General features: G+C 47.4%; 1 protein-coding gene across 3 annotated transcripts in view; it reads right to left on the minus strand.

Annotated features, from left to right (window-relative positions):
* Afap1 (actin filament associated protein 1) overlaps positions 1-16,968 on the minus strand; it is a 114,288-nt gene that overhangs the window by 67,521 nt on the left and 29,799 nt on the right. For all 3 annotated transcript variants that reach the window (XM_060365434.1, XM_060365436.1, XM_060365435.1), the window contains exons 2-3: positions 3,490-3,618; positions 3,053-3,147 (exon numbers count right to left, since the gene is read on the minus strand). In XM_060365434.1, the coding sequence (XP_060221417.1) occupies positions 3,053-3,147; positions 3,490-3,616 (222 nt within the window). In that variant the 5' untranslated portion in view covers positions 3,617-3,618. The remainder of the gene's footprint in view (positions 1-3,052; positions 3,148-3,489; positions 3,619-16,968) is intronic.

A 16,968-nucleotide genomic window follows, 5' to 3' on the forward strand; every position in this document is an offset into this window, starting at 1 on the left:
TCAAGTCCTTGCCTGCCTCTGAAACATAGATGGAATCTCCACTGTCCCCCTAATTCTCCTACTTTCCAGGCCCAGACAAGAATGGCTCATTTAAGCTCTGAATAACCAGCGGCTTTACAAAGTCGAAAATTCCAAAGTCTTCCAAATTCTTCCCAAAAAGCAACATGGTCATTTTATCACAGCAACAAGTATTTATAGCAACAGACAGAAGGCAGTATTTGTTGTTACAAGCCACAAAAAAGGCAAAAACCAGAACACAATATCAGTTTGTGAATGTGGGAAATAATCGCAGCTGGTAGAAGTCACAGACACTGTGCTGTGATTTTTGTTCTTTTTTCCCCCCTCAGGACACATAAGCCAGAGAAACCCTTCCCCTGCTAAACTGACCATATTGTTTATCACCACAACAGGAAGCAAACCAGGACAGACACCATGTTTTCTCATGATAAACTTTCAGCTCCTGCCCATCAGCCTGCCCAGCACTGGGCATTACCCACCCAAATCCCAGGATCTACCCACTCACAGGTACTACATGGTTCTGGGTACATCTGACTCACCCTTGGGTTGGTGCCTTTACTTGGGGGCCCCCTCTGCTCAGCGTGGCCTCCTTCCCATTCCATCCTTACAAGAAACAAACTCACCACAAAGTCAGTCTGTCAAGATCAATGGTGCCTGGCTGAAAGCCAGCCCAAAGGCAAACTGACTGGCTAGCTCATTTGACAAACTCAATTTTCACTAAAACCCCTAAGAAAGATAGGCATGATGGAGTACGTCTGTGGTCTTAGCGCTGGGAGTTGGAGGCAGGAGGATTACCAATGCCAGTCCAGCCTGGCATGCATATACAGTTAATTCAGCCTGGACTATAGAGAGAGAAAGAAAAAGAGAAGGAGAGAGAGAGAGAGAGAGAGAGAGAGAGAGAGAGAGAGAGAGAGAGAGAGAGACCTGTCTCCCCACTACCCTCTAAAAACCCTCATAAAAATATACTAGCTTGCCTTGGCCAATTGCTGAACCACCATGGGTTGACACAGATTTCCTTCAGTCCCTCTGAGAAATGACCGGACTGGTGACCACACAATGTAAAAAGCTCTGAAAGGGCCAACCAACCTGTCACTGGGTGAACTGGATTGGAGGGAAAGTCCAGAGAAATGCAAAGGCACAAAGTGCTGATCCATCATGAGGACTCTTGTTCTTGGCATCCCAAGGGCTCCTCTGTGCCCCTGCAGGGTGTACAGTCCAGGAGGGAGCAGCTGGAGCTACACAGGGTGAGCCAGCTCCACTGTCCGCGTGCCTCTAGGTGTTCACTCTTCCCCTCCCCATATCCCGAGATACTCCCAAGATACAACGTACAACAGTGGAACAGAAGGCACCACACGTTGGACTACCACAGAATACCACAGCTTCATTTAAGCCAGGAAACAGCGGACCACTGTTTTCCATCCAGCTCATATTGGAGAAAAACAATTTGCCAAAAAAAGTACTAACATTGTTGAATGAAATACTTGTGGGATATGATTTCATGTAGCTAAAAATATCAAATGAAATTAATAATAATATAATAGTAATTATAAATAATGAAAAGTTTCTACAACAGGAAAAGAAAAAAAAGCAATAATTAAAAATAAGCTTATGGTCTGGCAAGATGGCTCCCAGATGAAGACAATGCCCTCAAGCCTGATGACCTGAGTTAGATCCCACATCCTGGTTGGGGAAAACTGACTCCTACAAATTGTCCTCTGACTTCCATACCCTCATGGCACAGGTACATGCTGGAGCCCACTCAGAGAACAGGCCCAAGCCTGACCAACCCCCACCACCTGTGGGCCATGCCAGATAACAATTTCTGCTTCCCCTACTTATCAAGGAACCTTTAGTAAATCACACATCCTCAAAATCTTTTTCCAAAAATTGGTAGCCACACTCTTCACATGCTATGAAGCAGTGGTTCTCAACCTTCTAATGATGAGACCAGTTCTTATAGTTCCTCATGTTAATATAGTTCCTAATGTTATGGTTTCCCCAACCATAACTATCTTTGATTTCTGACGGTCTTAGCTGATTCCTGTGAAAGGGTCTTTCGCCCTCCAAAGGGGTCTCGACCCATAGTATTTACCAGTTTTCAAGAACCACACCATGAGGATTACATAAAATAACAGCTGTCCTCCGATCTGTGGTTACCACATTCTACAGTCTTATAGTCAATCGAAAGCATTATGTGGAAAGTTCTATAAATAGCCACCGAGTTTTAAATCCCTTTACTAGAGGACATTGTTATAATTACTGTGTTATTAGTAGTATTAATTATTGCCATTATCAGCTCACTCTGCACAATCATAAATTAAGCTTTTCCGATGTCTGTACAAGCAGAAGTAAGCAAAGCCAGAGACAGGTACAGTGCTGTGCAAGAGGCACCAGGAGCAACGGACCATAGTATGAGGACCAAGCCAGGTGAAGACAGATAAGACAGAATCCTGCCTCTTCTGGTTCGGACCCTGGCAGAAAGAATATGATGACCCGATACCTGACAAAGCAAACGTGGAAAGCCGGCAGCCAAGTGATCGCTGTGCCCTCATTTCCATGAAAGCCTGATTCCCCTGATTAAGCAAGCTACAGAATATAAAGATGTAGAAAGAGCTGAAGGGAGATGGCAACAGCACAGGAGGACATCTCCGGTTTGAAAACAGCAGAGAGAAAACCCTGAAGCCATTTGGAATACACTAACTCACCTGGAATGTGCACATTTTTCTCTGTTGAAAAGAAAAAAAATTCAGCCTGGAACACAGCAATGAATGTCAGAGGTCACCCAGAAAGAGGGTCGAGTCCTCAGGCTCCTCAGACATGATTCTGCCTGCCCAGTCTTCTGACTCCCCTTCACCTGTCTTAACAGATCCCCAAGAACCTGTGTGTCCAGCTCTAGGACCCTAGGAACATGCTCCACGGAGCACCTCAGGCAGAGCAAAGCCTCTCACCTCCTGGCTTGCATCACAGGCCTGGCAGGACATGAGCAGCCCAGGCCTCCAGTGGCAGTGCGGATGGTGGGTGGATGTCAACTCACCAGCCATGGCTGAGGGATTTCCGGCAGAGGCATCTGGGGGGGTGCGGGCAGGCTGTTGGCCTCTGCCTTCTGAGCATGGTCCTTCCCTTCAAAGCCTGTAGGGATTAACCGAAACCACAGATCTGGGTAAGGAGAAGGAGACGAGCAGTAGCCTTTCCTGAGCCCTCTCGAGAATGGTGCAAATATTTATTCTCTCTGGTTCTTTATGGCAGTCCTGCAGAGGGTGTAATATCATGGTTCTCTACTTAACTGTGAAGGTGGTGAGACCCCACCAGTGAGGAAGGGAAGGGAGGGAAGCTGGAGGAAGAATTCATGGAGTGGATAGTGTCAGAGGATATATTGGGAGAGAACGAATGAGTAGTTTAGGAAATAAGTTAGAGAGGGTTTGGAAGCCTAGTAATCTGGATCAAGGGCGCCTGGTGGCCCTCAAGACTCACCCTTGGATGACTGCATCCGAAGCAGGATGTTGGTGAGCACTGCCTTTTTCTCTCTGACAGTTGAAGTGAGGTACTCATGATCCAGGAGCTCCAGAAAGAGGCGGAGTTCAACTATTAACTCTTCCATTGCTGCAAAGAAAGAAGAGAGGAGGAAGAGGACTGTCAGCCTGAGGGTTTGCAGATCTCAGGAGTGTGTGCTTCACTCCAGCGGCTCATGCTCAGTCTTATCACTGGATGAAATAGTCCACATTCTAACTAGAGAAGTGAGCTTGCTAAGCCGGGCCCACTGCAGACTCACGATCTTCCCACAACACGCATGGCTCCTTCACCCTTACTTTGAGGGAACAGAGCTCAACCAGAGAAGAGTCAGAGCCAAAGCCAACAGCTGGAGCGGCCCCAAAGTAGACATTATTCCATGTCAGTGTGCGATGCTGAATACCAGTGTCAAGAAATAGATCAGAGTTTAAACTGCCAGTTTCCAAATCAGCACACAGATTCCAAAGCTCAGCCTCAACCTGCTCCTCTGATCTAAACACACCACAGCAAGGATGCTAGGTGTCAGGGTAGCGAAGAGTCAGGTTCAGGTGGTGACCCCCACCTCATGTCGTTCCCGTAATGGCAGACACATCGACATTTTACACAAGACTGGAATGCAGGGTTGTATCAGTAACTTTTAACTGACAATGTAAGCTCTAGGGCAGTCCAAAACCCTCTGCCAGGTTGGCAGGTTCACAATAGTTTCACAACAGTGAGACCCTATCTTCGTGCTGCTGCAATGATGGGGCAAATAAATTCAGGGGTGAAATTGCATATATACACATGTCACGCACGTGCACAAAGCCTCAAGCATGGGCACAAAGCCTCAAGCACTGACACTTGGCCTCATAGGTAGCATGGTGTTCTTTATAGCTGAGAGCCATTCTCCCTGAAGAGTGCCCTTGATACATCCTTGACATTACTCAGGTAGTAAAAATCATTGCTTTTATCAACGTCTCAACCCTTGAGACTGGCCCTTTCCCCTGCGGTAGCCCTGGAAGCCCTTCTGCAGAGGGCAGCATGCTGGTCTGTGCCTGTCACCTGACTTGAATGAACAATGGGCCAGCTACAACTATTCATTCATACTTTTTTTTTTTTCTCTCAGCCACCAGCCAGAGCCTCCTGTGTGCTAGGCATACACCAGAGCCACACCCCAGGCTTATGTGTTCAGCGTTTCACAGCCACCTCTCAGAAACAAGCAAACCGCACTTCATCACTTCTAAAGAAACAGCTGATAGGTTGTTTTCAATGACCTTTTCGAGATTCCATTAAGAATTTTGGAGTCTGTGTCAGCCACTGTGACCCCCAACAGCCTCCAACACTGTGCTTTCTGACAAGGTCAGGGGTAACTCTGAGAAACATTGCTTTTGGGTGCTGCACATTGTCACCATGCCTGTGTCCCAGTGAAGGATCTGTCCCACTCAGGTGGGCAACAGACACACCTGAAATCTAAAACGACCTGACATTGTCTCCTATGCTCTGGGGGCGGTGCAAAGAAAATGGTCACCGTTTTCGGTAAGGGTCACCGAAAACCCCTCCTTCCCAGCTATCTATGCAAGCGAGGGCACTTCCACCATAAAGACATGTTCCTCTCAGTCCGAATGTAGAAGAGAACCCAGCTGTCTTCCACTGAGCCTGATGTCAAACACGAAGCAAAAGGGGCAAGCAATGTCTCCTTCTGCTTGTTTTGTTTTGGTAAATAAAAATATTTTTCATAAACCTAATATGTGTTAACATGTAATGCTGAGTGTTGTTTAGTAAGTTAACAAATTTCTTTAAACTGCTAGCTATGAACCAGTGACATGGTTCGCCCTTTCCTTGCCTCTGGAACCCTAAAGCACGGTCCTCATAGAAAGCCCTAGAATGTCACTGGAAGAATGGCAGGTTGTACAGAAAAGGCAAACTGTTCCTACCCACATCAATGTGAGGGCACTGGTATCTTGCTTGGCTCACAGCAAGTACTTGATATATCTGGGTCATCTATAAGACCTCAGGGTGTAGGGGCCACAGAAGTGTGCAGGGACAACAGTCAGGTCTCAGGGTGAAGGGAGACTGGGCTGGAAGAGTCAGGGAGCAGGGATGATGCAAAGTCCCACCGTGACCTGGAGAGGTCACCTGTGCATGGTAGTGGGAAGGAGGAGAAACTGAGGTGACGCCTGGGCAAACCCCAAGAAGGCCCCTCTCAGAACACAGATGCTAAACACCTACACACCTGCAGACCACAAGGCCTGCCTGGCAAACTGGGAAAGGAAATGGCTCTGGAGAGACAGGGGAATGGGAGTGCCCGGGCTTGCTGGGGCCACCCTGCTTCAGCCCTGAGGACAGGCACTGCCTCAGCATCTAGAAGAGGGAGGAGAGAGTCCTGGCCAAAGCCACTGAGGTAGAAATAGAAGCCCAACCAGGAGTCACAGCAGGCGGGGGGGGGGGGGGGGAGAAGCTCTTCCAGTCCACTTTTCATACTTCTACTCTCCACGGAAGAGACGGGACTCCTCCGAGGTGGCGTTCTAAGTACCCCTATCTCCACAACACAGAAAGGCTTCCACCACAGTCAAATCCTTCAACACCAACCTTCTGGCTGAGCTTTGCTCCAGTCCTAACTTGCTTTCTGATGTTGTGATAAACACCACTGACCGTAAGCAACCTGGGCGGGGTGGGTGGGGGACAGGGGGGAGGGGAGGATTTACCTCATCTTACTCATAGTCATCCTTCCAGTCCACCACCAAGGGAAGCCAAGGCAAGCCGAGAGCATGGAGGAATGCTGCTTACTGGCTCGCTCTCTTTGGCTTCCCCGGCTCCCTTTCTTATACAGTCCAGGTTCACCTGCCTGGGGACGGCACCTCCCACGGTAGGCTGGGTCCTCCCACCTCAATTAGCAATTAAGGAAATGCCTCACAGATATGGTCCAGGGCCAATCTGATTCGAGCAACCAATTCTTCAGTTGAGGGTGTTTTTGTTAGACAATTGAAAGCAAGCGTGGCTCAAGGCCGCAGTTCATTCTCCCTGCTGGAACCCGGTCTGAGGACTGCACACACACTCACTAGTAGCCTCCTAATACTAGAAAAAAAAGAGCATTTTTTCATGCTTTTTTCTCATTGGACCCTTAGCATCTCTGAAACAGGTGGCAGAAATGAGACTAGAAACTGGCAGCAGGCACCTGGCCTGTGGCAGCAGGCTGAGGAGAAAAATCTCGACACAGGAAGCTCCTCCTTTGTCAGACACGCCAGCCCTGACATTTGACTCTCTATGCTAGATAGAGTGGCAATCATTGAACACAGACTGGGGCCAACGACATAAGAATTGCTAACCTCCCCACATTTAAAAAAAAAAAATCCCCTGAAATACCCTCATTCTATTCTACTTGACACTGTGCCAAAGGGCTCACAGTCTGTCTCTTCCCCTAGTCAGGAGGCGATTTACAGTCAGGATCCACGTCAGGCATCTCTCTGCAGGAATGTCTGGCATGGTGCCTCATAGGTTACCTGCTGGCGGTGGTAAGTCAATGCACTAGCCATTTTCTAGTCTCCACTTCAGTCAGGATCCCTGAGACTTGTATTAAAGGGAACATTGGAAGAGCTGGGGAGGAGGCTGTCCTTGAGTGCTTCTGTAACATCTTTAAAACTGAAGAGAGGCACAGTGGGAGGCCAGATCCAAAAGAGGCCCTTGGGTGGTTCCACACCTGGCAGGGCCCCATCTGCTGGAGTGCATTCTCAAGCCAGTGCTGAAGGGACCCAGCACTCCAGCAGCAGGGAAGCCAAGCAGCCGCCACCGAGTGGGGCCATGCATATTTTCCCTTATAGGGTTACGGTTCAGTCTCCTCCAGCAGATTCTTCCAAACACTTCCCCAGGCCTCAGCAGATAATCTAAGGAGGTTGCTTAAAGGTTGGCCTGTGAGTTCCCAGGACGAGCAGCTGAGCTGTGAGACTTCTGGGTTGTAAGTTTCCCTCAGCATGACAGCGCCTAGTGGTCTTTAATAATGGAGATGGCTATCATCTGAAAGACTGAGTGACTGTGGACACGATTATCTAATCTGTGATGTCAGAATCTGAACAGTCAGCTGCCCAGCTGGCTGCTGGGAGGAGCCTAGAGGCTGTAGATAAGATCCTCAACCTAGACACTGGTGAGAGCCTGACCTAAATCTCTCCTAAGGAAGCCCCTCTGTGAACAGAACCAGTGGCAATTTACTGGGTTTCCCAACCCTGGTACCCACCTCACTTACATCTGTCCCGTTCAGTTCACTCCAGTTTAATAACCTGGTTGTCAAACACTATGTCCATAAGGTTGTATTCAAAATTTGAAGACCAAGAAGACCCCAGTCTTGAATGTCCACACTCCCACAATCCAGAGTCATTCACAACACAGGGAAGATAGCGCCAGAAGCAGGAGCAGCAAAGGATTTTAGAAAAAAATGGTCTTGGTTTCTCTCAGTTTTAAAAAGGTAATTTCTGAATGAGCACTGCGGCTGAGCTGGGTGGTGAAAGGCTGGAATGGGGTACTGCCAGGTGAGCAGAAGAGAATGGCTACTAACAGTAACCTAAGGGTAGAGAAGGGGTGCTCTGCTGCTGTTTCTTTTCATGTGTGTGTATGTTTGCATACATGTGGGCACATATGTGTGGACACACATGTGTGAGCATGTATGCATGCATGGGTGTATATGCATATGGAGGTCAATGTCCAGTCTCAACCTTGATGGATCTCCCTCTTATTCATTGTACCAGGGTCTGTTAATCAAACTCAGATCTGTATAGCTAATATATAGCACCTATATATCTGATCTCACTAGCAGCTGAGTTTGGGAACTGCACATCCACTTTCCCAGGCTGAAACTAAAGGAAGCCGTCATGCCCACCAGCCCTTACATGGGTTCTAGGGATCCAAACTCAGGTCCTCACATCTGTGGGGCAAGTGCTTTGACCACTGAGCCATCTCTACAGCCCTGAGAGGGGCATGTTTGTGTGTTTCATCGCTGTAAGAAAATGTAAACATTACAGAACTAGAAACTTACTGTGGAAACATTTGGGTACCAAGAGCAAGATGGAGAGTGATGGGAAAACAAATACAATCCCATACACTCAAGTGAAGAAACAAGCAAACAGAATATAGACACACACACACACACACACACACACACACACGCCAGAATCATGATAATTATGAAAAAGCCAGTAGGCTACGGCATATGGATTAGTGGCAGAGGGCTTGTCTCTAATGTTCCAGGCCCTGGATTCACTATCCAGCACCACAAAACAAAAGCAAGAGGCATGTAGCCAAGAGTGCTGTGTCAGCTTTTTCAAGATCTTTTGATCTTGATCTCTTTTTCTTTTCTGTAATTACTCAAGGTAAATGAGTCAAGTTTGACAAAAGATACGGTACAGCAAACTCTTCAAACGAAAGCAAGCAACAGCGGAAACAGAAAGTGGGTGGTGACGGTCTGCAGGGACCACTGACGAGATGTTGTGCCAAGCAGGATATTTGACTTCGAGGGCCACGGCTATCGGATCTGCAGTTACTGGGAGTAGCACTATGCGCACACCCTGGCAACCCCAGTTTCCCTGGCTTTTTAGATAGAGTGGTTTGTGCCATCTTTGGCTAGCACTGTTAGCGCTGGATTCACTGTTACACTATTTGTTCCCATGAAAATAAAAATATTTCTTAATTTCAGGAAAATTTTACTTTAATGAAAAAAAAAAACTTTGAATTTCCAAAAATGAAGTTACGATCATCATAAGAATTGAGTTGTCTACCGTAAAGGGTTTAGACTGTGGGTCACCAAGAACTTCATATGAAATCCCCCAAATCAGCAAGGCCCCTTGACAGCTTCACTAGGTGAGGTCAGGTCCCATCTGATCTAGCATGATCTCTAGCCAGTGTGTTCTGAGCTCCTGTTTTTCCAGTGTCAGCAAAGAAAGAAAGACCAGCAGGCCTGGGCAAGAGGGGGAGAACATCAGTAACAGCCTCATAGAGCGGCTTCCCTCAAAGACTGGCTAAAGGCCACAGGCAGTGTGGACCAACGCATGTCAGGGAATCTGGACTTTCCCTAGTGAACCCTGTCAGTCAGCCATAACAAGGCCTCCACACACTCTCACATCCAAGCACATAAAACATAAACTCAGCAAAGACTGAAGAGGGAAGCATAAAACACCTATGAGGAGAGATTTATAATTTTAGGGTAGCCTTGGGTTTCCAAGAATATCAAAAGCACCAATATATGTTTAAAAAACAGAATTTTTGAAAAAAATTACTTTTTGTTTTTTTATTTTTTTAATATTTACTTATTTATTTATTACAATTTATTCACTTTGTGGTTTTTTAATTTTTTATAATTTATTCACTTTATATCCCAATTGTAGCCCCTCCCTCACCTCTTCTTGGTCCCTCCCTCCCTCTCTCCCTCTTTCCCCCATCTTCCTCCCCTAGTCCACAGAAAGGGGGAGCCCTCCTCCCCTACCATCTGACTCTAGCCTATCAAGTTTCATCAAGACTGCCTAAATCCTCTTCCTCTGTGGCCTGACAAGGCTGCCCTGCCTTGCCAGAGGGAAGTGCTCAAAGATCAGGCAACAAAGTCCATGTCAAAGATAACTCCTGCTCCCTTTACTAGGAAACCCACATGGAGACTGAGCTGCCTGTGGGATATGGGATACATCTGAGCAGGGAGTCTAGGTCCTCTCCATGCATGGTCCTTGGTTGGTGCATCAGTCTTTACACACACACACCCCCGCCTGGGCCCAGATTTGTTATCTTTGTTGGCCTCCTTGTGAAGCTCCTGTCCCCTCTGGGTTTTTCTACCCGCCTCCCCCTGCCCTGCCCCCCCCAGCACACTGTTCCATAAGACTCCCTGCACTCTGCCCAAAGTCTGGGTGTAGGTATCAGCATCTGCTTTGATCCCCTGCTGGGTGAAATCTTTCAGAGGACATCTGTGGTAGGCTCCAATCCTGCTCCCTCTCTTTAGCTGCTTCCAATGTCTATTCTATTTGCCCTTTAGAATGAGAATTAAGCATCCTCCCTTAGGGTCCTCCTTGTTATTTAGCATTTTTAGGTCTATGGATTTTAGTATGGTCATCAGGTATGATATAGCTAATATCTGCTTATAAGTGAGTATATACCATGAGTGTCATTCTGGTTGTGGGTTACCTCACTCGGGATGCTCTTTTCTAGTTCCATCCGTTTGCCTGAAAATTTCATGATTTACTATTCTATGCATTCTCTCATTTTCAAAAATTAATTTCTTGTTTCTCAGCTATTAAAAACAAAAAATTAATTTTTGAAAATGAGAGAATACATAGAATAGGTGTGTCTGACAAAGTGTTTCTGCCAGCACACTGAGTATCAAGAACACACAAAGGCAAATAGCCTGGCAATGGCCAAGCCAAGTTGTGACATTTCACCATAGAAGGTCACAAATGGCCACTGAATGTGTAGGAAGGTGCTGCAGTCACTCATCACAGACGCACAAACCAAACCACCATAGCATTTGCCCGCTGACTAAAGGTTAAGTGACAGAAACACGTATCCCCAGTGGGAGGGGACATGGAACTTTATCCCACCCCTAACCCTCATCGGACACTGTGACAGCATCCTGAAGTTAAACCTGTACCCAGGAATTTACACGAGACACATTACTGTACACATCCACACAACAATGTTAGTGGCTTTATTCAAAACCGGAGCACAACCTAAAGGACCATTACTAAGGCTGGGGATTACACTTCAGTCAGTCCAGAAAAACCCTCAGCAATAAAAAGTAATAAAGTATGCACACCTAAAGCCCAGGTAAATCTCTCGAAAGAGCTACATGAAGAGAACACCAATCCATAAAGCAAATGATATCCTGGAGCCAGCAATTGCACCCGGCCACAGAGCCAATCAGGGTTGACCCAGATCAGGGTGTAGGGAGGTTGGCCAGCTGACACCATGGCTGGGGATGAGCTCTGAACTCACAGACTGGGGCTCTGTGAACCATGGTAGCAGAGACCTGGAGTAACTCAACAGGTTGTGATCAGATTAAACAAGAAACACCATTTTATCTGGTAATATGAGATCTGCATAGATATAATTTTAAGAAAAGACTATTGGCTGGCAGCAATAAGTGAATTAGGAGCAGGAATGGGGAGCTTGGTTGGCTTTCCAAGGGAGGAAGGCAGGCTCTACTGCGGGCATCCAGAAGCAAGGACCCCAACTCACCACCATTCTGGGCTTGGCTCTTGGGACCGGGGTTCTTCCAAGCAGAGAGAGTGAGAAAACACACACTCAAACACAAATGATGGAGCCAAATAAAACAATAGTAAGTGGACATTGTCATCTTGTTGGTGAGAAAAATGAAGTTTACAGAGGTGAACAGCTCACACAGATAGAACAGGAGTCATCAGGTCAAACCAGTTCTGTCTTTATCCAAAGATTCCGAGATACTGATGGAGCACAGCTGGCCAGATCAGAGAAGCCGAAACGAATGCACAAAACATTGCCCACAGCATGCAACATCTGGAGAGAGGAATAACTGCCTAGCCTTGGGCATGGTATATGCCACAAAGGTCAGGTGCTAGGGCGATCCTCTCAAATGCCATTGGCAGGCTTCCTTCACAGTGACAAGGCTTCTAAGTCACAGGGACAAGGAAGTGTGTCCAGTGTACAATGCTATGGCTGTAACCATGCAGACACTCTAGCCTAGGGATAAAAGGCACGTTCCAGGGCACAAGACTCAACAGTGGCGTGAAGAAGTACTCACACTCTATAATTATGTTGCGACAGAGCAGATGGGCACAATGGCCCCAGCACCACCTCTAAACAGAATAACAATCACACCAAAGCCACTCAGGAGAAATAGCGGAACATTGATGCACCCTGCCAGACCGTGCCACAGCCCTGGTACTAAACCCACACTACAGCTGGCACCACCTGACCACTGGGACAGCAGGCTCTATGCCGGAGGAACCCTGGATGGCAGCTTCCACAGATCCTCCGTCATCTCCAAGGGGGACATCCAGACAGCTAGCTGGTTCCAACCTGATCATGTGACTCTCCACTGCTTTATTAAATAAAAAGTCTGCCCCAATTAAGTTCTTGCAACTGCAGCTTTGAAGACTGGTGAAATGGCTCGGTGAATAAAGGCATCTGTCACCAAGCTTAATAACCTAGGTTCCATCTCCAGGACCCAGATGCAGGGGGAGAAAAACTAACTCCTGCAAGTTGTGCTGACCTCCTCCTGCGTATGTGGCACACACTCCCTCCCACTCACATACCATAAAATAAATGAATAAAAATACAATATACAAGAAACTACAGTCTAGGACACAGTAGATCCTGAGGGATACAGTGGAAGCAGAGCCTTCTATAATCCTGAGACAGACGGTGGGTGAAGGCCATGCACTCCCTAGATGGCAGAGGGAAAGAAGGCACTATTCATGACTCACGAAGGCCTCAGCATCACGCCACAGACACCTCCCGTGACACACAAGAAAACAAACAAAGGCACCAAAGGAATGCGTGGCCTGCCGGTCATACCCACAAGAGATGGCACGACACGTGGTTTTTCTTTAGTATCTCTGGTGAGTCCACACTTCTTTGCACCTCTTTGCTCCGTTCCACAACAGTGTGAGGCACATTCAAGGGTGCAAGAGTCAGCAATGGCATAAAGGACCACTCACACTCTATATCCCTGTAAGGACAGAGTAGATGAGCACAGTGGGCCTGGCATCCCCTTTCTATCAGGAATATGACGTCAGATGATGTTGGGAAGACACCAGCTGCCTTCTGAGCTCTGTGCAGGATATCACACTTTTACTGTTGGAAAACCCAGGCAAAGGCATGGCAGCATGGTCCAGAGGAGGGGCAGACCTGTTGCAGGAAAGAAGAGGCCTTCCTTGAGGGCCACCTCCTTCTCCATTCCATGCCCACCCAGTGGAACACTCCACTAGTCCCAGGAATGCTGGGTTATTTGAAAACTAGTGTAAGAGCTTACACAACATCAAAGCTTCCCTGCAATTGCTCTGAGTGCAGAAAAATAAAAAGGAAAGGCTGAAACCCAAGGCAAAGCACACTATACTCTAACACTGCAGAAGCACTGGAAAGGCAGCACAGAAGCAAAGAGGAATAAAACCCAAGTAGCACTGGGGAGCCTGGCCAGCGCTGAGTGTGGTGGCTTTCTCAAAGAGCCAGCACCAGGCCTTTACAGGAAGTTCCATCCCTTGTAAATGTCAGCAGCCTTCTCCTCACTGAACCCTTGCAGTTTACAGAGCCTGCAGCTGGGCTTCTGTATCCTTGCTACTCTCATCCGGTCATCAGAAGGCCCTGAGGCCAGGGACTGTGTCACCAAGTCTATTCTGTGAGCTAAAAGGAAAAACCCAGGGGCTCCAGACAGCAGGCCCGAGACAACCTTAAAGCACCAAGGAGGAAGGGCCATGGCTCTCCTGGGAGCAGAGGCTGAAAGGCTGGCATCTGTCTCTCCTCCTGGATCCCCAGGCAGATGGTTCCCCCCCTACACTCCCACCAAGCATGTGGGAACAGGAGGCAGGGCGGTGGGCACCTAGCTCTGGGTAACATATGCCAGGGTGTTAATGGAAGCAAATTAGAGGCAAAGCCTGTCTCACAGGCTGCTCTTCAGGGATTGGAGCTGCCACACTCACAGAATGGGTGAGAGCCAGGTTCCTCTGGGATATGAAACTGAGGGCCCTGGAAGTTCTGCTTCACAGCTCTTTAAATGTAGCCTTGAGTAAAGGCTCCCTGTAAAGCCAGGGTGGCCAGAGGCTTGACTGGAGATGATACTGTTATTTTTAATGTTCTATGTAGAGAGCATTTAATGTCCTATGTGGCACTGTCTTGACACAAATAAGCCTTCAACGAATCCTGGCAATTGCCACTTTCATTAACAGTATAATCTTCTTCTACACAAAAGAAGTTAATCAAGGGTTCCTCTCCACCCCAAAGAGTTGTTGGAATGATTAAAGACAGATAACATGCAGCCTCCCTGCTCCATGGCCGACAGTCAATGCTCAGCAAACCATTGCTCTTGCTGCCTTCAGAACCCACGTCTCCCATGTGTGCTTTTCATGGGAGCTGTTCCTCCAAGCAAGTGGCTCCTTTTTATCAGTAATGAACTGTGTTGGGAAGGACATCATCACTTCATAGGTGAGAAAACAACTGTCAAGACAGTAAGGAAACTTCACAAAGTATCCAGACTCAACCATATTAGGAATATCAGGAAATACTTAAACACACACATACACATAGATACATACATAATGAATACATACAACACACATACACATATTCAATATCTTCTACACAGGGTATTTCCCAGCTCTTTGACTCAGTTTGGACCCCTGCCATGGATCCAGCTTCTATCCCTGTGGAGGACTTGGGCATAGCGTCTGTGGAATGCTAGTAGCACGGAGTCAAGACACACTGAGAAGGCACAGGCAGTGATAAAGACTTACAGGAATGAGGCCTCCAGGAGACTAAAGGAGAAGCCGGGCTTTCAAGTGAGCCTCCTGGTTACTCAGAGCAGGAAGGTGGACAGTGACTGAGGCTTAACTTCTCAGAGGCAAAGCAGAGCTCAGGGCAGCCAGGGCCATTGTCACGACCATTATCCACCCAGAAACATACCTTCCTAGGCTCTTCTCCCAGATGCAGTCACCTCTCCTGGCTCCCTCACCACTGCCCTAAAGCTCCTCTCCCAAATTTTCCCCCGCCCCCCCTCTCTCAGGTCACTCTTGCAAATGTTATATTTTCCTCCCACGTCTGCACTCTGGCTTCACACTCAAACACCTAAGAAAATACACACAGAGAAAGGGCCATGTTCGGAGACCCTAAGTGATAGGAAAACAGAAACCCTTTGTACTCCTTTGAGACCTTTCCAAATGTCTAAATTATTTCAAAATAAACGAAGGAGGGGAACCCACCATCCCCCCTTCATATGCCATCCGATTTTCCTGGCCAGAGGCTCTCGACATTAGGTCCATCATTTTTGTTTTTCCCTGTGAAACATTAAGAAGCCTTTATTTTCTGTTCCAGTTTGGGTAAAGTTTAAGGGTGGCCCCAGGGGTTCAAGTATTGGGAGCTCTGTCCTTCACATAGCTGAGTAAAATGGTGGGGGGACCGTATGAAGTGAAGCCCAGAAGGTCATTTCTGGCTCCTCCCTGATCTTTCCATGGCTTCCTGTCTCACCCAACTTATCCTACACATCCCCATGATGCTACTTGCGGGAAATCAAGGCCACCTGATCACCAGCTTTCAGCCACAATACTGTAAGCTAAGAAAACTTCATAAAGAATCCAGGAGTGACAGTGTCAGCAGTATGAGGATGGACACATTCACACACATATACATACACAGAGGGGGAGGGGAGGGAGGGAATGAGAGGCAGAGGGAGAGAGATTGAGATTTTTAAAGGATATATTCCCCCTAGTTTGTCCCCCACATATTATCAATTTCATGGCAATAACATACACATAAATGGAGACTTTCAAGGAAGCAGAGTACTCTAATGCTGGCATGCATTAGAGCGTGCTGAGAAGATGTGAACCTCTCTGACCTGGGAGGCATGAGTCAAGCTTTGCCCCTGAGAGGCTCCCTACTAGTGCCCTCTGATAAAGAATTTCCACAGTGTTTGTATGTGCCTTCCCTGGACCCGAAGTCCCATGAGGGTCAATGCAGAGCTGAACAAGGTCACACAACAGGCTCACCCGTACCGCCTGTTAGCTAGTGTCTGAATGGGGAATGACACTTCACCAGTCAACAACTCATCACAGAAAATGTACTACAGCAACCTGGAGTTTTCCTGCTGGAAACAAGATGGGAACAAAAATTATCTTTCTTCAAGAAGGATGGACACACACACACACACACACACACACACACACAAAGTCTTCATCCTACAGACCAAGACTTTATCTTTATCAACAGCCTGAAAACTGATCAGCCTCCGCCTCTTCTGAGCTCAAGATAAGTGTGTAGTGGCTGCTGCTCACCTGTCTGGAACCCCACAGCATCTAAAACCAGACCTTAGAAGGTGAGCTAAGGAGCAGGTATCTGGGCCTGGAAAACTGAGTACCAGGAGGGGTGGTGGGTGGATGAGACAGCCTTGAAGCAAGATGGTCAATAGGTTCCAACCGGCTCAAAACACCAGCTTGTTAGTAGTGGCCATCTGAGATGCTGGGCTTTTAAGAGAAAGCAAAAGGAGTAATGCTTGGGGGAGCCAAGCTCAAGAATTCATCATCGCCTCCATGATTAATAACAAACATGGCAAAAAGCCCACATGTGTTTTCACTCTCTTTGGTTGGAATGGTCATCACACTCACATGCCTCCCTTAGACCAGGCAATAGCCATAGCCCCAAAATCTATTTGGCTGGAAGCTTAGCTATCTCTAAAAATGTGGCACTGAATAAATCCTGCAAGAATAACGTTCTCAGTGGCTCCGATTATCACCAAGCCATGAAAACCTGCAATCCAAG

Source organism: Meriones unguiculatus, chromosome 12, assembly GCF_030254825.1.
Source record: "Meriones unguiculatus strain TT.TT164.6M chromosome 12, Bangor_MerUng_6.1, whole genome shotgun sequence".
Lineage (NCBI taxonomy): Eukaryota > Metazoa > Chordata > Mammalia > Rodentia > Muridae > Meriones > Meriones unguiculatus.